Source organism: Rhinolophus sinicus, chromosome 14 (assembly GCF_057876585.1).
Source record: "Rhinolophus sinicus isolate RSI-liver-muscle chromosome 14, RSI-T2T, whole genome shotgun sequence".
NCBI classification, from domain to species: domain Eukaryota; kingdom Metazoa; phylum Chordata; class Mammalia; order Chiroptera; family Rhinolophidae; genus Rhinolophus; species Rhinolophus sinicus.
The window spans coordinates 30,426,488-30,446,374 of record NC_142514.1 but is presented as its reverse complement, the minus strand read 5'-3'; the positions used below and the strand labels follow the sequence as shown (position 1 = coordinate 30,446,374).

Genomic DNA, 19,887 nt, shown 5'->3' with positions numbered 1-19,887 from the left:
CAGACACACGGAAATCTTTGCAGTTCCTGAACATACCATGTCACAGGTGCTATTTCCTCTGCCAGGAGCTTTTCCTCTGGCGATCCCCCACTTCTTCACGGCCCAGATTAAAAGTTCACTTTCTCTGGAAAAGCTTCCTTACTCCATCTCCTTTCTATGTGTTACCCAGGTCCCCTCTCTTATAGCATACACTTCTATTTTATTATTTGTTTACATATCTGTCACCCCACAGGGGCGTCTTTGTTTATATATTGGTCTCCATCAGGGACAACGTTTTAATCCCATCATGGACCTGGCAATAACCCTGTAGTGGATCTGAAATGACATTTCTTTTTAGCTAATCCCATGTCCCTCATCCTACACAGCCTCCCATTTACTCCAGTTAATTTCCTCTTAAATTCAGCCCCACACACCAATCATTCAAGTCTTTTCGGAATTCAGATTTTGATAACCGCCACCTTTACCCCTACTCCCACCCAACGTCCTGCATTTGTATGTAGTGTTGGCTGACACTTACCGAGTACTTACTATGTACCAGGCCCAGTGCTGTGAAACATGTACCCGTGTGATCTCATTGAGTGCTAACAGCAGTGAGGTAGCTATTACTAACCCCAGTTTTCAGAGAAGCTAAGTGACCTGCCCAAGGTGACACAGACAGTAAGTGACATAGCAGGGACTTGCACACGGGTCTGTGTGAATGCAGAATGTGTGCTCTTAGCTACAATGCCATACCATGCTATGTGTTCTTCGATTCTATCTTATTCACTGAAACAAATGTGTGAAGCAAGACAAGTGTTTCCTAAGGACCAGTGGGAGAGAAATCAGAGGCCAGACAAACCCAAAGGATACGCAAATGTGAAGGCCATACAGCTTGGGGTAGGACATGGGACTGGCTTTCAGGACAGGGAGCACCTCCCAGCACACCAGGAGACCCTGAGGAAGGCAAAAGAATCTTACCAGGTTGGCTGAAGATGGGAGTGACCTCTGCCTTCCTCGTTTGGTGCCCACAAGCTGGGCAATAAAGTGCCTACCAAGCCAGGAAAGGCCACGCTGAGACTTAAGGAAAAGTAGGAGCTCAAGACAGGCCAGAGCTGTCTGGTGCTGAGGTGGCAGTTTGAGCTGAGGCTGGGCTACAGCTGATCCTGGTATGACTGTTTGGACAGAGCAAAGAATGCTAGGCTGGCAGCTACCTGGAGATATGGGCAGGCATGTTGGTGATGAGGCTGGAGAGTAGGGAAGAGACCAGAGGAAATCTGGGCTTTTCATTATGACAGAAATGGGCTGGTGCAGATGTAAAATGGCTCTACCAGAACATCTCCCATTATGGCGAGGCACCCCCAACAGAGGGATTTTGCCTATAACAGTAACAGGCACAGCGTTTCTTTTCCTGGAAAGTCCAGTTTCTCTGTCTTTGGTTCAACTTTTCCCTGGGATTGGCAGAGTAAAAGGCAGACATTGGATGGAGCTTCTGAGAGCATTTATTTTTTTCTGATTACGAGGCCGGGAGGAGGGAGTAGCTGAACAGGGCATGTTAGTGGTGTGAGTGCTGGCTTGGGGGGAGGAGCAGAAGTCGGGGTTTGAGTGTGGGCAGTAGAAGAGGAGCACATATGTGGAGCAGCTGAATTAGAAGGAGGATGTGAAGGTAGCTGTAAGAGTAACTGCAGGAAGCACGGGGGCAACTGCCAAGAAGAAAGACCCAATTCCCCACAGCCCACCCCATCCCTGGATCTCCTCTTCTCTTCCTTAAGTTAAAAAAAATTCCTTGAGGCAGCTCAGGTCAGAGGCCACAAGGATCAGAAGTCACAGATTGGAGAGCAGTCTGCTCTGGCCAGCAGAGCCTGGTTCTGGCTGGACGGCGGCTCAGGCCTCCTCAGCTGTAGCGTCGATGCCTGCGTAAGTGAAGTTCTCGAACAGCGACATGTTCACATAGGCCTGGGGAGCAGAGCAAGTTTAGTGGGGGCCAGGGAGGAGGGTAACTAGAGCCTGGAGGTCCTTGACTTCCATGTGGTTAGGGTGTCTGAAGAGACACTGATTTGTTCTGGGGACGCAGGATGGCCCCATGGCCAAGGGGGACCCTCACCAGCCCAGAACAGCAAGGGCATCAGACCGCAGTTGGAGGCCCAGGTGCGAGGCCCCTGACACAACTGTTAGATAGGCAGTTTCTCATGTACTCATCCAATGAATTGTTTGCTTACTCATTCATTCACTTACTCATCTATTTATAAAACTATTTTTAATGATTTATCCGTTTATGTGGTTATTTGATCATTCCTTCATTCTTAAGATAGTTTACTAATTCCTGTAGCTATTTAGTCATTAATTCATATGAATAACTTTTTTTTGCATTTATAAATGCATTACATTTATTTTGACATATTTCTTCATTTATATTTATTTGATAATTCATTTATTCACATGATTATTAGATTCAGTTATTTAATTATGTTTATTCATATGATCATACCATGTGATGGTATCATCCATCCACTAATTCTATTCATTCATTCATTCATTGAGTTACTGTACCATCCATCCATTTGGTTAGTTGACCATTCATACACTGCACTCCGGCTCCGTGCCAGGTGAGGAAAGCTGTCCCTGATGAGAATGGGCTGATGGCCCCAGCAGAGGAGGACAGGCAAGCAGTCTGGGACCTGGGACCTAGAACCTCGGGAGGGATTTCTGCTGGGGTTAGCAGTGGCCTTGGAAAAGTTTAGAAGGGCCTAATGTCCAATCCATTGAGAGCTGGAAAGCGGGGCTGCATCCTGGGTCCCGGCCTAGCTGTGGTGGCAACTAGTGGTGGGGAGAGGGGCCCAGAGGCTCCTGTGGGCTCCTACAAGAGGGCAGTCCTATGAGCCTAGGAAGCCCCTGTCCTCATCCCCGCCAGTCTCCTCACCTTCCTGGCTTCCAGCATTCGGCCCAGCTGCATCGCGATCTGGGCAAAGGGGGGTCGCTCGTATGGACGGTCCCGCCAGCACTGACGCATCAGCTCGTACCTGCAGAAAGGGCATTGCTGAGATGAGTGGTCAGGGGACTGGATTGATGGGGTCGCAGGGTCCAAGGCTGAAGTGACTCACACTTCATCATCACAGTTCCGAGGCTGCTCCATGCGGTAGCCCTGAGGCAGCTTCTCATAGAGCTCAGCACAGGTCATGCCACAGTAGGGTGTGCCCCCTGCAGGAGGGGACAAAGCTCTTCAGCCCAGGGCCCCAGAGGGGGAAGGTGGGGGCACCCTGGGGAATGGGGGTCGGAGACTCACCAAGGCTCACGATCTCCCAGAGGAGGACCCCAAAGGACCAGCTGAAATGAGGAGGGTGCACTGAGTGCCCAGCAGTTGAGTGTCTACCTACCCCAGGGGTGCAGCCCATCCCAGCCCCAGCGTGTGTCTACTCTGCAAGTATCAGCCTTGGCCAGCTGTTGTCTCTATTCCACTGAAACCCAGGCACTGATCATTTAATGTATACATTTAACCTGCACACCAACCCTATGATACAGGTACGATCATTATCCCCATTTTATAGAAGGAGACGCTGAGGCATTGAGAGGTTAGCTAGCTTACCCAAGGTCACATAGCTAGTAAGTGTGAAAGCTAGGATTCCAACCCTGGCAATCTGACTCCAAAGCCTTTGCTCTTAACTGCCGTTTATACTATAACAACCTCTGTGCATGTGAGAGTCAGGTGAGGCCAGGGTGGGAGTCCTAGCAGGGGGAGGGAATTAGGGGTTTTGAGAGCAGACGCAGGAAGTGAGTGAGCAGTGGTCAGGGGAGCAATCGTGTGGTAGGCAGGCCAGGCCAAAGGGCTTGGGACAAATGGGCAGAGCCAGGGCTGGGCAGGCTAGCGAGAGGGGCCGGCGTGTGCCAAGACGGTTGTCTGGGGGTGGGGAGCACAGAGAAGGACTCTTGGGGGTCATGTTCTGGTTAGGTCCTCGTGTGGGGATGGCCCTGCTCTTTAGAGAGGAAGGTGAGAGCATTCCTTGAATGATCGCTCCATCCACCTGGGCATTATTCACCAGAACCCCAAGACTTCTCCAAGGCATCCCCCAGTCTCTTAGACAAACCCTGCCCTAAACTACCCCTACCTCAGTCCTACGCCTGAAACACCTTCTAAGATAAAACTTCCTTCCAGCTAGCTCCCCTACCTTCCCACCATGATGCTAAGTGTCACCAAGGTATAGCCAAGACACACCTGTGTTATACCTGGAACACACCCTAGGGACATCTAAGTCATGCCTGGGACCACCTGAGACATGTTGAGATGTGTCCTAGTTATGCCTGTGTGCGTCTTTGGGGGAGCAAACCCTCTTGGCCGTTCCGACCGCCACACTCACACGTCACTCTTGGTCGTATAGACACTGTAGTTCAGAGACTCAATGGCCATCCAACGTACGGGGAGACGCCCCTGGGAGAGAGTAGATTTCAGGGGTTGGGTGAGGAGAAAGGGCCCGTGAGGTGGTTCTGGGAAGCAGGGCCAGGGATGGAACCTGAGGGGGAGGCCTGGGACTTACCATTGTCTTCTTCACATAAACTTCCTCCCCCCGAGAAAGGCCAAAGTCAGCAATCTTGGAGGCCAGATTCTCTCCGACCAGCACATTTCGGGCAGCCAGGTCCCTGTGGATGAACTGCAGGCATGGTCAGAAGTCAGCGAAGACTGGGGAGAAGCGAGCCCAGGACTCCTGGGCCAGGGAGGGGTCTGACCCCACGGCCAGTCCCAGGCTTCGTGGCCACCCTCCATGCCTTTAGTAGCCCCTTACTCTTCTTCCCACCCACCCAGGCCTCCTCCTGGGTCAGCAACTCCTGTGTAAGAAAAATCACAGTGCTGGCTGTCATCCCTTCCTTGCTGTGATCTGACCATGGCCAAGCTCAGGTGTATCCCTCTTCCTGGGAAAATGGTGGGCGTTTCCCTGGTGACCTCATTGTACCTTCCCCTCTTTGCATTCTCCCTACCCCCTTCTCTCCCAACCTCTTCTCTCCCCTCATTGATGAGAGTGGGGAAGGCCCTTCTGTTGCCCAGAGTGACCCTTTCCCTTGAGTTTCAAGTTCTTACTACTTGGCCCTCCACTTTTTTCAGAGACCTCTTTCCATCAACCCTTCCCTCTGTGCTGCCCCCTGCCACTTCTAAAATTACTCAGAACTTTACTACCTTTAAAATGCCTTTCCTCAGTCTCATGTTCCCCTACTGCTGCTGTCCCTCTCTCCTTTCATTCAGGCAGGGTGTCTTTGCACTTGGGCTCGGGCCTCCGCTCTCTGCTCTTCCCTTTACCCTCTCTGGTGGGTCCCACCCACTCTCACCATGAGTGTCCCATCTGTAGGGTGACAGCTTCCAGATTGTTGTCTCCAGCCCAGCCGTCTCTCTAGGGGGTTTAGGCTAGTGTCTACAACTGCTAACTCAACACCTCCACCAAGATGTCCCTGGGCTGCTTCAAACACAATACGTCCACCCACACCTGCTTCTGGTCCTGTGCTGTCACCTGCCCACCCAAGCCAGCACCTCAGGGTCAGGTCTTTCTCTCGAGTTCTCAATCCCACATCGGATTAGAGCCGCTGATTTTATGTCCTGAGGTCAGCCCAGTGGCCTCCCTTCTTCCCTCTAGCACACCTTCCTCGCTGCACTCACACACTCGCACTCACCTGCTTTTCACTCAGGTACTGCATGCCGTTGGCAGCATCACTGGCAAAACGCAGCAGCTGCCGGGAGCTGATGGTGGAGGCCGTTCCATGTTCTCGGGCAAAAGCTGGGTCCGTTTCCAGGACCCGGCTCTTCCGCAGAAAATCTAGCAGGTTCCCATAGGGGGCATATTCAATAGCGATATACAAGTAACCTGCGAGGTGGGGAGATATATGGTGGTTTATATACAAGGCAACCTGGTAGCAGCAGGTACCCAATGGTAGTAGACAGGGAGCCTGAAGCATGAAGGAGACTCAGTAGTGCTGTTTAGGTAACCTGAAGCTCCCAGCGAGCTACTGATGTGGGGGAGGTCACGGCTGATGACGGGCGTTTCAAAGAAGGGGTAGGTGATGAGTTGGGGGCTCACCTCGGTTCTCACAGGCTCCTAAGAGGTTGATGATATTGGGGTGATGCCCCAATTTGCACAGAACTTCCAGTTCTCCCGCAAAGTCACGATGGTCATTTTCAGAGGCATACTCTGTGTAAAGAATTCAGTATCATTTTTGTCCGAAATAATTCTGGAGAAAGGGTATGGGCTGGTAAGGACTGGGGTCAGTTACTGGAGGGAGCCAGGTGGGGCCGGGGATCTGTGTGACAAAGGAGAGGGTCAGGGGTCAGTCCCAGTGGACCTTTCAGCATCTTGATGGCTGCGTTCATTTTGAGCCCGTCCTTCTTGATCATGGCCCGGATGACCTGGCCGAAGTTCCCCTCTCCGATGAGGTCCTCAAAGGTGATGTCCTCCCATTCCAGCACTGGGTAGCTCAGGGGCTCGGGCTGTGCTTTAGGTCGCCGGGTGAGTGTCAAGGTGCCTGAGCTGAACTGCAGGATGGTCTCCTCGCCCTTCACAGGATAGGACAAGTGGGCAGAAAGTTCACACAAGAGACATGGTTCCGGGAAGCAAGAGGCACAGATAGGCAGACAAAGAGTAGTTAGACGCATGGACAGAGACCGAGACAGAGGCAGCCTGGTGGTCAGCTGGGGACAGACATACAGATAGAGGGCTCATACTGAGACAGAATCATAGGAGATGGAGCCATGGGTGGGCCGTCTGGTGGATGGATGTCCACGGATGGAGGCTACAGCCTGGGGGTCAGGTGTGTGGGGCTATGGAAGAACAAGGAGTGGGCAAAGTCGCTAGAAGCCAGGACGTGAGTCAATGGGAGGATCAGATTTCTAGCATTTAAAACAGAAACGAATTGGAACGAGCTGTGATGGGAAGTAGTGAGCTGATCCTACAAACAGGCTTTTTTGTCACCAGGATGTTCTAGAAAGGATTCCAGAAAATGGGCAGTGGGTTAGGGTTTGTTTACTGAGCACCTACTACATGCCAAGCCCAGAGCTGCTGGATGCCAGCGGAGGGGTTTTCTTCTCCACAGTAGCAGAAGCAGAGATTACCACCGTCCACTCACTTGGCGTCCGTACATAGTTCTAAAACCACCCTGGGGCCTGTCGATAGAAAGATCTTAACAAAGAGGAATGTCCACTCCCCCAACTGAGTAGGAGCTGAGCCACTTGGGCAGGGCTAATGGAAGGAAAAGGAAACTGGAACAGAACAAGGGACCTGCCACTATGAGAACCGGAAGAAGGGTTAAGATAGTCCTGATGGTGGGGCTTCCTAAGTGAGCCAGAACCCAGCTTAATGGGGACGGGCTGGGGACACGGGTCACATGGATTTGCCTGAGACACGGACAGCTGAAGGCACACACCAGCATGCACACGTGTGTTCTGGTGGAGGCACTATATGTCGGCGCATCCATGCAGAGGTCCACACAGACGTGAGCGCACGGAGGAGCCCATGTAGAGGGAGACGTGTGTCAGGGACACAGGGACACACACACGGGGGTTCCCACAGGACATGTGCTCGTGCACACACGGCACACACACTCACGTGCATACCCGCACGCAGGCACGTGTAGCAGGCGTATATCTTGATATGTCAGCATAACATATGCGCTAAAAGGCTGCTTCCCCACCTCCTTCCCTAACATTTGTACCCATTACCCTCCCCCACCACACAGTGGTGGCTTTCTGTACGTGCTGACCACAGAGGGAGGGCCAACCCAGCCTGAACAAAGAAGCCAATTGAATCTCTGAAGGGAGTTTTTAAAGGCATGGCAGAGACAATAGCTGTGGACACTAGGCTTTCTATCACAAGAACCAGCTCTTGAGAGAAAAGAGGGGTGTTTTTTGTTTGTAAGTATCAAGAGCCCAGACGTGAGGACCAAGGACAGAGTTCAGGTCATCAGTTGCAACAGTGGGGAAGATCTCAGAGGAGACAGGAGCCATGGGTAGGAGAGAGCTGGGAGGAGCGACAAGATGAGATCATGCAGGGTCCTGGAAGATGAGCCAGAACCCCACCCCCACCCTTCAGTAAGTAGCTCCTATAGGCCGGAGGGGCATGGACTACAAAAGGACAGAAAACGCAGACAGGTTTGCAGTAGCTATGGGTGAGGCTGCAGGCCTCGGGCAGCGCTCCCGTGGTAGAAACAGCTGTATGAGGGGTGGTAACAATGGGTCTGAGGGCCGGAGGAAATGCTGCCCTCCCCAGGGTATAGGGAAGCATCCCAGAGTACTTAAATCTCCCCAAGGAGGCCCTGGGGTTTGCAAGGAAGGAAGACGGGAGGAGGAGCTCCCAGAATGAGTGGTCTGTTGGCAGGAGGCCACAGAGGGGCTGAGGCCATCAGCCATAGACGTTGCAGATGGAAGCTGGCTCCCAGGTCCAGGAGAGCCTGTGAGGATAGGCCAGCATGAAGCCAGGCGCCCTTCCATGAAGTCACCATGCTCCCTCAGCTTAGGTCACCCCCAGGGACGAGGGGGAGAATCCTGAATTGACCGTGGTGATATATGGACATAACCAAATTCTTCTGAACTGGGAATATTAAATATTTCACCACTAATATCAATGGCTCGTGGGCTGAGTTCAGTTCTAGTGAAATAAAGAAAATTATTTTATGTCCTTGAGTGTCATTGAGTGTAGCCCTTATACCTGTATATAAACACACACACACACACACACACACACACACACACACATTTGGGGCTGGTACAGGGGACTGACCGATCCTGACTGGTAGGTGAAGGTCCGTCTGCGGTGCAGGCAACTCCTGCGGATGCACACGAGGGTTAAGAGGGCAGCCAGGATGGTGAGGCAGGTGGCAGACACGGAGCCCACCACAGCCAGGATCAGCTGCCGATCTAGGCCCTCTTCTGCTGCCCGGATCTTTTGGACGGGGCCCTCGCTCTGCAGCCCTAGACACATAAGATGGGCAGATCCTGGGGACACCTGGGTTACGGAACCCAGAGGCCACCATGGGATGACACAGAGGGAGAGGTCAGAGATCCCACCATCAGGGAGGCACCAGGGCTGTCGGGTCTAGGGCCAGCAGGTGACGTGATTTTCCCAGCACTAGGGTAGCAGATCCTAAGAAGGGAACGGTCAGGGTCCCGAGTACCAGGGCTCGTGTCACTTGTTAATAGGGGTGTGGGATGCCCTAGCTCCAAGGCAGGGGGGTCACATGGCAGGAGGGCTTACTGAGACTGACCGCAGGGCCCAGCAGTCCCCATGGACTTTGCCCTCTCACCGTTGCCCAGGGTGGACTCTTCTACCATGTTGCTCCAGTCACCGGGACCCTGGACGCTGGCCCGCACACGGAAGAGGTAGCGCGTGCTGGCATTGAGGCCGCGGACAATGGTACTTGTCTCCTCAGGCCTGTCCACATCCATCCACAGTGGGTCTCCTGAGCCCCCAGCCACCTGCATCTCCACGATGTACTTGGATATAGGCCCAGCCGGAGCTTCCGGGCACTGCCACGTCAGCTGGATCTCAGAATCTGAGAGAGCCTGGGCATGGAGGTGTCGGGGGGCGGGGGGCCCTGGGGAGATGGGGATGGGAAGGCAGGGCTTAGACAGGACCAAGTTATGGAGCTGTGGTGTCAGTCAGATCTGCTCTAGGGGTGTCCCCTGCTCTGAGGACCCCAGAATGGGAGCTACCTGCCAACCTCCTCCTTTCCTCCTGGGCTGAATTCCTCTGCCTATGGCCTCCTTCACCCCTGAACTTCTGCTTCCCCTTATTCTCCTTCTATCCCAAGTCTTCCTGTTGTCCCAGATCCTCCCAGTATCCTAGGTCTTCCCCATTTCCCCCTGTGCCCTGTGTTTCCCATTCCATGCCCTTCCTGTGTCTGCGTCCGCCTGATGCCCTAGGTCCTCCTATGCCCATTTTTTCCACATGCCCTGGGTTCTCTCCATGTCCATCCAGTCTCCCATAACCGCCCATGTTTTATCGGGTCTCATGAGTCCCCTGTCCTCCCCGCATTCCAAGCCCATTCCCCCTTCCAGAGCGTACCACTTGGGGGCAGAAGCACGCGTGCGGGGGGCGAGGCAGGGCCCAGAAGGGTACAGTGGTAGAGCCGCACATCCAGCTGGTAGTGGGTGCCAGGCGTGAGTCCAGTCAGGAGGGCGGTACGGGCCTGGGGGGACGAGACGTTCTCCCGCCGCTCCTGTCCCCGTGACCCGTCCCATAGGCGCAGCAGGAAACCATCGCCCACCAGTGGCCCAGCCGCCGAGGGTAAGGACCAGCTCACTCGCAACCGGTCAGGGCCCTCCACATGCCAGCTATCCAGCCATGGCTGCAACAAGGGCTCTGGGGCCAGAGGTCAGGGGTCAGAATTGCCCAGTGGTACTTGGGTCTGGAAGCAACAGTGATCCCCAGGGGATAGGGCGGGACAACCTCCAGTGGGAAAGGCAAGGGACCCTGGGGTGGACAAGACATGATAACCCCTGAGTGCACAGGACAGTAGCCCCTGGGGGGACAGGAAGGGATGACTCTTGGTCTCTCACCGGGACAGTCTGTGGTCATGAGGGTGGGAGGCCCCCAGGCCCCCTCCCCACCTTCCCCTGGCCGGCTCAGCTGCACACGGACATTGTATCCTGTCTTCGGCCTCAGGTTCATTAATGTCACATTCTCACTGGGGTCCACTGGGGGTGGGGTGCACAGCATACATCATTCAGTTCCAACCTCTTCCAGAAGCTGCCATTCTCCCTCAGCCCCTCTCTCCTTACACCACTCTCCCTCCGCCTCCATTCTCCCTCTCTCCCCTTATTATTACCCCTGCTCTGCCCCAGCCCCCATCTCACCCCAGCTCTCTCCACACTCACCCACAATGGCAGACCAGGCCATGCTGTCCTGGGGCTGGTAGTGCAGGCGGACAGAGGCAATGGGTCCGTCCCCAGAGAAGGAAACCAGCGGGGACACCACGAGCTGGCGGCTCTGCTTGGCCAGGAGCCTAGGAGCAGTCAGGGGCACCGGGGGCACTGCCAGGAGACTCAGGGTAAGGCCTGGCCCAGAAAGCCTACCCAGTCCTCAGAAACATGAGAGGATTCTGTGCTTTGGCCAACAAACACCTGGGGTCTCGGTTTGGACCTGGGTACCTTCTGGGCTGGGAAGAGACCAAGTTCAACAGATGACCAGAGTGGCCAGGGCCCAAGGAGGACAGAGTTCTGCCCCCTGGTCAGCTTGGGGCACAAGGGTGTGGCCCTGTGATACATGTTTAAATGCTCATCTCATTTACTCTTCCCGGCAACCCTATCAGGGGAGCACTGATACCCTCATTTTACAGAGAGAATCACGCTAGGACGGGCTAAGTAACTTGCTTAAGGTGATGGAGCTAGGAATTTACTGTCGAGTGAGGATTAGAACCCGAGCTGTGTGGGTCCAAAGCCTGGGGAGTGTGAGAAGAGAAAGGCTGGAGGTGGGATTTCTATTTCCTGGTAGTGGCAGGGGCTGCAGAGTGGTGGGAGGGGGATGGTGAACAGGTAGGAAGAGTGAGAAAGAGGAAGTGAGAGAGGTCTGGGCTTATGTGGGGCGGGGGAGTGCTGGGAACAGAGGGGAAGAGGAGTCAGGAGGTGTGACTAGCCAAGGCTTATGGTGCTGAGAATGTGAAGGGACACTTGCACTGGATGGGCATGCTATGCTCGGAGCATGCGGCGCTGACCGCTCCCTCCTCATTCACCTGTGCAGCACCTCTGGGACGCTGCGGGTCAGCCTCTAAGCTCCCCATGTCCTGGCACTGAGTGCCCTGTGGTGTGACGCAGGGGGAAGCAGCATCCCACAGGCAGAGTTAAAGGCCACTCTGTGTGTCTGTGGGGGGGGGGGGTGGAGTGGGCAAGTATGACCGGGCAGGAGGCTGGGTGAGGCCAGAGGGTATCCCATTTCTGGGTCACGGGATGTCCTTTCCAGATGGGACTGAGCAGTACTCCCACCCTGACACCCCCCAGCCCAGACCTCTGGATGACCACATCCCTTCGTCTTTGCCAGGTATTGGGCATGACCTTAGATGCCCTTGCCTTTCCTGCTACAATGCCCAGTCTGAGCAGCACTGGCTGGTGCCCACTCTGCCTGCTGTCCGTCTTCCATGGCCCCAGGACATCACTGACCTTTGACATTGACCTTGAAGCGCCGGCTGTCTTGACCACCAGATGTGGAGACACGGCATTCCCAGATCCCACTGTCCCCAAGAGCCAAGCGTGGCACCTCGAACTCGGCTGTAGTCCTATCTGGCTCCACAATGGCCTTGGTGGACTAAGAGACAGAGGAAGAGGACATACCACAGACAACATACATCCATGTGGCAGATACACATCTATCTGGACTGATGAGGGACAGAAGCCAAGGGGCAGCCCTTCAATAATCGGTCTGACCCCCTGTGAGCTGTGGTCAGGCCAGTGGGTAGAGCTGGAAGGAAACCCTGAAGGGCCAGGGGTCTGAGGGAGCAGCTGTGAAGCTGGCAGTCATGGGTTCTGGGTCAGGGGCATGGGGCTGACCAGGAGGACAGTGCCATCCGGCTTGCGGAGCTCCATGCTGCCTCGTACAGGGAAAGGGTTCCCTGCAGCTGCACAGCTGACCCGGGGCATCGTCTCCAAGTTGAACTCCAGTTCTGAGGCCATGTCCAGGATCTGGGGAATCCGGTCTAGGGAAAGAAAGGCCACTCATCCTGGAGCTGCCACGGGGCAGACACGTGACCACCAAAGTGCCCCTCATCCTGTGTCATGCATCTCAGTGGAGGCACTGCCATGTGCCCAGTCACTCAAGCCTGAAAGCCAGCAAAATCCTATGCGAGTCCTCGAAGACTCGCCCCAGTTCTGAGCAGCGGCAGAGTCTAGTTCCTGCAACCCTCACCTCCTAAGATCCTGTCAGACAGAAACTCAGGCCCTTATCAGCCTCAGCCTCGTGGCCAGAACAAGTTCAGGCCTCACTGTGGCCCCGCCACAGCTCATCTGGGGTCCCCTGTTCCTCCCTCCACCTAGCAGCTTGAGTCCTTTTTCAAACACAGATCTGACCACTGTGTGCCTCTTCAATAACTCCTTCCTGCCCCTATCATATTAAGCGCAAACTTACTTTGGCCTGCCATTCAAAGTCCCCAAGATGTGACCTCCGCTGACTACTCCCCAGGTTCCCTTTACTCCACTGTCCTGGTACCTGAGCCTTGGTCCATGCCCTTTCCCCAGCCATCTCTCTCGTCTTTCATAACCCACCTCAGATCTCGTCTCTTCCCAGAAGCCCTCTCTGACCCTCAGACTGGTCAGGGCGTCCTCTGGCCTCCCACCCACTTTGGGCTGCTGCCCATCTCTGAATGGATGGTGTGGACTGGCTGGTGAGAACTTCCAAACCATGAGATCCCTGAGGGCAGGACTTAGAGCATGAACAGGGAGGTGTGTCTGGTGAAGGTTGGCTTGTCGTGAGGGGTCTGAGACCCTTGTGTTCATACCTGACTTCTCACAGTATACTCCATGCCACCCGGAGGGGCAGACACAGCCGCTGAAGCGGTCACACGTGCCACCATTCTGACACTGGCACTGGAGGCGGCAATCAGCCCCAAAATGACCAGGGGCACAGGCTGGGAACAGACAGGGTGTGGTTAGAGAGGCACAGGTCAGGGGGCAACACGGGCACAGCTGAGTCCTGGGTAACGACAGGCTGGGTGGAGAGGGCACTCGTCAGGTGAGCAGGTGACTTTGGAAGGCTTGGTGTGCAAGTCAGGGCCAGAATAAAGGGTCTAGGTCAAGCCTGTGGCCGGCTCTCTGGGTCAGGGACCACGGAGAGTGGGTTAATGCATACCTTCCTGGCACTGGCTTCCTCTCCAGCCAGATCCACAAGAACAGCCATAGGGGTCTGGGAGGCAGAAGGTGAGGCCCCGGCAGCCTGCTGTGCTTGGGCACTGCTCCTGGCAGCTCTGCCCAAAACGGCCCTCTCTGCAGGCTAGAAAGAGGGCACATGGGTATAGGTGCCTCTTTTGGGCCCCAGGGTCCGGGACCTACTTGGCACTCTCACCCTCCAAGCTCCAGCCCCATGGTTTAAGGGTATTCCTGAGTTAGGCATCTTTTCCTGCTGAGGTCCTAGCTCCCCCTCCTTACCCTGCTCACAGCGGGTACCAGTGAATCCAGGGGGGCATACACACTCGCCGTCCTGGTCATGGCAGACACCTCCATGCAGGCAGCCTGGACATTCCTTGGTACAGCCTGGTCCCCAGCGCCCTGCCCCACAGCCTGGAGGAATATGTGTTCAGCAGCTGACCCTCATCCACCTCACCATTGCTGCTGAGGACTGGGGCAGCCCTGGGAACCCAGGGGACCCAAGGGACCCACAGGAAGTACCCACAGGGCTCCCCGCCTCCCATACCACCCACCACCTCTGCTCTCTGCCCCTAACCCCGCACGATGAGCCGAAAGAAGGCGCTGCCCAGGGGGCTGGCTTCCAGGTAGGTGGCACTGTAGATGCCGCTTGATGATGGCTGCACATTTGGGAGCCGCAGCAGGAACCGCCCATCCTGGGCCTCATGCCTGTCCAGGGTATAGAAGTAGGATCCTGGGGGCATAAGTGGGTCAGGGGCCTCAGCACCATGTGAGAGCTGGTGTCCCCGCCCTCTGCTCACCTCTGCCCAGGTCACATCAGTGTGCACTATGCATTGTGACTGGACCTGGGGGAAGGCACCTTCAAGTATTTGTACCCAAGCCAGAAAGCTGGGAAGCACTCTCTGTCCGTGTTCTACCAGCCGCTCAGTAAATCACCGGTCCTGCTCATTCCAGCTCCTGTCATCTCCTAAAGCATCCTCTTCTCTTCACACCTACGGCCACCTGCCACCCAGGTCTCAGCCTCTCTGCTTCCAGTCTCCTACTTCCCCATGCGCCCTCCACTCAGCAGCCAGTGTGTTTTTCTGCAGCAGACTCCCCTGCAGCCCCCGCCTAACCTCTTCAGTAGTTCTCCACTGCCCTCAGGACCACATCCAACTCCTGCGCATGGTTTGCACCAGTTTGGCCACTGCACAGCCCTCTGGCCCCATACCTCTCCACACCCTGCCTCCCTCCCAACATTCCTGAATTCCTGAATGGCTGGTTTCTCTTCTAGAAACAACTGCACAGGATTTCAGAGCTTCCTGCCTTTGCTCTTCTTCTTTGTCTCGCTAATTTCTGTGCCTCCTTCTGGGTGCAGTTCAGATGTCATGTACTTTGGGATTTCTCCCAGGAGCCTCTGCCCCCAGGACCTATAGCCCCTAATATTAGACGAGCATCTCTGTTCCTGCCCCACCCGCTGCTTGCCTCTGCCCAGGACTGAACAGAGACTCTAAGGAGCTCAGGTCTACCTGACTATCCACATCCCTCGTCAGTTCAGTGGGCCTGGAGCTCAGGAGGCAAACTCCTTGGCCCAAGGGAAGGGTCCTCCTCCCTCAGGATCCGAAGGACGCAAGAGGCAAGCAAAGGGCTGTGGGTCTGAGGGCTGAGGCAGGACTCTTTGGGGTCACAGGATAAACAGCTTTCTCCCATGGGGTGGCTGAGCTCCCCAAGTTTGGCCAGGCCCCAGCACACATCTGGACAGATCTCCAGAAGAGGCTAGACCTTCTCTGTCTGTGCCAGGACTCTGTTGTCAGTTCTCTTCCCCTTGGAGACTGCTGCTCCCCGCTATGTGGACTATGTGACAGCACCTGCTAGGTCCCAGGGGAGAGTCAAGGGTGAGGGCTTAACATGGTGCTGATTTGGGGGTGACAGGGAAGGAGGTAGCTAACCATGAGGCTGCTGGTCCTCTGGGTACAGTAGGGGGACAGCTCAGAGCTAGAGATGGATGCAAGTGCTTCCCACGCACCTGGTCCAGAACAAAGGGGGCCAAAGAGATTGGCCAGGGGAGTAAGAGGTGTATGAGAGTGGCAGGTGCGTAAGGGGCCAAAGCTGGGGATGCTTATGGCCATGGAGGAGTCCAGGTGTGGGATCTATGTGTTTCTCTGCCCAACCAGCCCAGTGCCCCTCTCACCATTGCTCTTCCAGATCACATCTGTCTGTTTCTCTTTGGACACACGCGCCGAAAGCACAGCCGTGTCGCCTTTGTTCACTGTGTGTGTGACCTGGTCAGGAAGCAGGTGGGCTGCGGGGTGGATGGAGGGTGGGGTCAGAGGTTAAGGGCTTCGGGTTGGATGGAAGGTGGGGTCAGAGGTCAAGGGCAGTCCCTCTTCTCCCTGCTGACCTTTGGGCCAGACTCACCTCCTGGGCTGTTGTGCACGTAGAGGACGCTCGTGCGCCGCGCCCCCGCGCCGCCCACGCAGGAGAAGACGCCCACCAAATCCGAGGGCCTGGAGAAGCCGCGCAGCGTGATCCGCTGCGAGCCATTGCGGGCCAGCTGCGGGGGCGGCCAGGGCCGGGGCGTGCGTACGATGCGGTCGTCCTTCTCTAGCTGCAGAGCCGGGCCCCAGGCGTCTGCGCCCCTGCCAGCGCCGGCCTCCCCAGACACGCAGGTCAGGAAGAACTGCTGCGGCTCCGTGCGGCGCAGGTCGGCCAGCAGCGTCAGGTCCGATGCTGCGCCTGGCACGGGACAGCCGTCCTCGGATCTGACGGGGTCCCCAGACTGCCCCCTCGTTCCCCTCCCCCTCCGTTCCATCTCCAGGCTCTGCACTTGAGCAGGCATTTCCGTCCTCCTCCCTTCCTGCCCCTTTCCCCTTCCCGGTGCACTGGCCCCTTTCCCTCTTCATCCTAAAAGAACAAAAACAAAAACAAAGCCCCTTCTCTGGCCTGGTCCCCTCCCCTTCTCCTGCCAGATGGCTTCCCTTTGCCGCCCAGCTTTGGAAAGAATGATCTATGCTCGCTGTCTCCGTTTCCTTTTTATTGCCTATTAGTCCCCTTTTCCCGATCTGTCTCCCAAACTGCTCTGCCAAGGGAAGGCCCTCTCCCTGCTCCCCACCACGAGGGTGCAGGCTGGGAAAGCCACGGAGAGTACAGTGTCTTGGAGGAACCTCTCCCTTTCACTCCGGAAATTCAGACATGTTTTCTGTGCTGGGATGTAAGTCGGGAGAGGCTGCAACCAGGTTGTTGTGGGGCAGAAAGGAAGAGAATTGCAGCCCCACGAAAGGCCAGAGACAGAGAGACCAGGGCAGACCCCAGGCCAACATGTACAGGTGGGGGAGGGGAGGGCTAGGGCTTTATCTTCCAAAGAGCTCCCTGCCTCCCCGGAAGACAGACATGGACACACCTGTCAAACTCAGGGCACCTGTGTGGGAGCACAGAGGACGGGTATGGGTACCTAACCCGTTAGATGTACCATAGGGGATGAAGAGATGCCTTCTGGGAAATAAAGACACACCCAGCAGGATGTAGAGGGGTGAGAAGAATGGGTGGGGAGAGGTCAGTGATAGGAAAGGGCATTCTAGGTAGAAGGCACAGCCTGAGTTAAGATATGGAATGAAAATTATTTATGGTGTGGACAGCGGGGTGTCCAAGCTCAGTGTCGCTAGGGCAATACAATGTGAGGTAGAAAGTGGGGAGAGACCAAGGAGAGCCAAAGTCGGTGAGACTCCCCCGCCCCATGACCCCACACCCTTCTGAGCCCCTCCTTCTCTGTCCATGCCTCTTAACTGCCACATGAGTAGTTTAAATGCCTCTTAGCTAGTCAATTACTATTCTTCGACAGTCTACCATGAGTAAACGAAGCTAGCATTTGCTGACTGCCTGCCATGTGCCGAGCACCTGATTTCCAAAGGATCCTCACACCTTTCAGTGAAGTTGATGTGTTTCCATTTACAGAGGAGCGTAACAATTGTTCTACAGCTTTCCTTGGGCAAGCTCATCCGCTCCCTTGGCTTTAACAATCACGCCAAGTCATTAACGCTGGGATGCGCTCTCAGCTTGGGCCTGCTTGTCCATCAGCTTTCCCCACACCTGCTCCTTTCCAGCGCGCCCTGACTCAGCGGGTGGCATCAGCCACCTGAGACACAAACTTCCGAGTCATCTCATGTTCCTACTGTCACAATAAGTAGTGTTTATTGGAGGTCAATTGTATGCCAGGCACTTTACGTATGCTATCTCATTTTATCATCCTATCTGGGGAGGTGGGTGTCATCACCCAGATTTTATAGCCGGGGAAGGAAGGCTGAGAGAAGTAACTTGCCCAAGGTCATACAATTAGTAACCGGCAGAGCCAGGTTGTTTGACTCTAAAGTCCACACCTTTAAGCATTATGCCGGCTGCCCTAATCAGTCACAAAATTCTGCAAATTCGATTTTCTCCAAGCCTCTTGACTTTATCCCCATCGCCAAGCCTGCTCTTACCTAGCCCTCACCTTGACTCACCTGGACCATCCCAAAAGCCACACCCCTCCTTTCTCAACTCATCCTCCACAGTGATCCATCTAAGAGCTTGTGATTCTAGCCTACAACCTCCCATGGCTCCCTGTTGCCCTCAGGGTAAAATGCTTGCTTTGAGCTCCTTGCTTCTCACACGCTGCCCTTCCTGCTGTGTTCCCTCCAGGGACCTTCTCTCCCAGGCACTTCATGCCTCTGAGATTTGCATCTATTGCTGGCTGCCTGGATGAAGACTGTGGCTCTTCCTGAAGTCATTTGTGACCACTTTTCATATATTGCCTGAGGTGGAGTAAGCTGACTCCTCCTCAGTGCTCCACGGGGGCTCCTTGTGCTTGGGTTTCGCCCTCACCCCGTGTCCTGTGCCGCCCGCGAGGCTGTGAACCGCTTCAAGGCAGCCTCTGCCTTCTCCTCCTCTTTGGCCAGCACACTGAAGGAATCAGCCACCACTTACTCAGAAGCCCTTAACAAGTGCCAGGCATCGTGCAAAGCACTCTGCATGCATTACCTCCTGGAATAGGGTTGGTTCTTGAACAAATGTTTGTCAAGTGAATAACTGAATGAATGCAGCACACTGACAGTATGATCACTCACCGAAAACTTCACGGGACCCATAGGCCCTGCTGTTCTGGACTGATCTTAGATCCCACACAGTCAGTGGCCGCTGCCCTCCCCTCCCTCGCCCTCCCCTCCCCTCCTCCAGTCCCCCCGCTGCAGTGATTTCCAGCACTTGCCTAGGTTTTCCTGGCCCTGATCCCACTTTCTCTCTGCTCAGGGTATGGATGAAAGTTATGGCGGTGATGATAGGGCTTACTGGGGGCGAATCAGGGCCTTGGGGGCTGGATTGGGACATAGTTCCAGGGAGACTTACCAACATGAGAAGCCAGGAAGACAATGGGGAGCAGCAAAGGGGGCCCCAGCCAGACCATGCTCCGGAGGCTGACCAGGCCAGCCAGGACAAGCGGGGCCCTCGGTCAGCGACTCTGGGTCTGGCTGCTCAGCCTGTGATAGTGTGTGTTGGTGTTGGGGAGGAAGGGGAAGTGAGGTGGCTTGGGTGGGAGGGGTGGGAGGGGACAGGGTGGGAAGGACTTATCCTGTTTCTGGGCCTCTAGGCCCCTCAGTCTGATCCCCAAAAGGCTGGGGATTGGTGGGGTCAGAAAGACCCCGGAATGGGGTCCATAGAGGTGGGGAGAGGGTTGTGGTAAGGACAGACCTGCGGACTACTGGGCTGATTTTTCCATCCTCTCTTCTCCCTTTGGTCCTCAGTCTTGCCAGGGAGCAGGAGGCAGGAAAGGGAGGAAGCCAGTGGCTTCCTCCTATTGAGGAGGGATGGGGGGAGGATATTGTTCTGGGGTCGCCCCTCCCCCTCATGCACACAAAATGACCCACATGATTCCCAAAGCAGTGCCCCGGGACGCAGTTACATAGGTGTCCTAGAGAGCAGTTCACGTATGTAACACATGAATGTACACACTCAAAGGAACAAAAGAACTCACACTCGGGGCAAAAAAGGACCTTGAATTCTATCTTGTGTAATGCTCTCATTTAACAAATGGGAAAACTGAAGTCTGCAGTGCTTGAGGGCACTTTGAGGTCATGGCAAAGCTAGAA

The 19,887-nt window shown here is 55.2% G+C and overlaps 1 protein-coding gene and 1 long non-coding RNA gene across 2 annotated transcripts in view; one reads left to right on the top strand and one right to left on the bottom strand.

Moving 5' to 3' along the window:
* LOC148755679 (uncharacterized) overlaps nt 1-19,887 on the top strand; it is a 40,403-nt gene that overhangs the window by 19,199 nt on the left and 1,317 nt on the right. The gene's annotated exons all lie outside the window — the stretch shown is intronic.
* TIE1 (tyrosine kinase with immunoglobulin like and EGF like domains 1) lies at nt 1,461-19,580 on the bottom strand. Its single transcript, XM_074334555.2, has 24 exons — nt 19,490-19,580; nt 19,148-19,278; nt 16,190-16,507; nt 15,963-16,073; nt 14,370-14,525; nt 14,075-14,206; nt 13,779-13,919; nt 13,429-13,557; nt 12,485-12,630; nt 12,098-12,242; nt 10,820-10,975; nt 10,502-10,639; nt 10,008-10,304; nt 9,247-9,537; nt 8,724-8,914; nt 6,295-6,505; nt 6,033-6,143; nt 5,629-5,819; nt 4,506-4,619; nt 4,329-4,399; nt 3,260-3,300; nt 3,078-3,174; nt 2,897-2,996; nt 1,461-1,932 (listed from the first exon to the last, which is right to left on the bottom strand). The coding sequence occupies exons 2-24, from the start codon at nt 19,203-19,205 to the stop codon at nt 1,861-1,863; spliced, it is 3,417 nt and encodes a 1,138-aa protein (XP_074190656.1). The 5' UTR covers nt 19,206-19,278; nt 19,490-19,580; the 3' UTR covers nt 1,461-1,860.

Coding starts and splice junctions, on each gene's coding strand:
- TIE1 (XM_074334555.2), bottom strand. CDS start 19,205: ATGGTCTGGCTGGGGCCCCCTTTGCTGCTCCCCATTGTCTTCCTGGCT. Junction 10,640..10,819: donor GGCCTGGTCTGCCATTGTGG/GTGAGTGTGGAG, acceptor CCCCACCCCCAG/TGGACCCCAGTGAGAATGTG. Junction 3,175..3,259: donor CTGGGAGATCGTGAGCCTTG/GTGAGTCTCCGA, acceptor CCCCTCCTGCAG/GGGGCACACCCTACTGTGGC.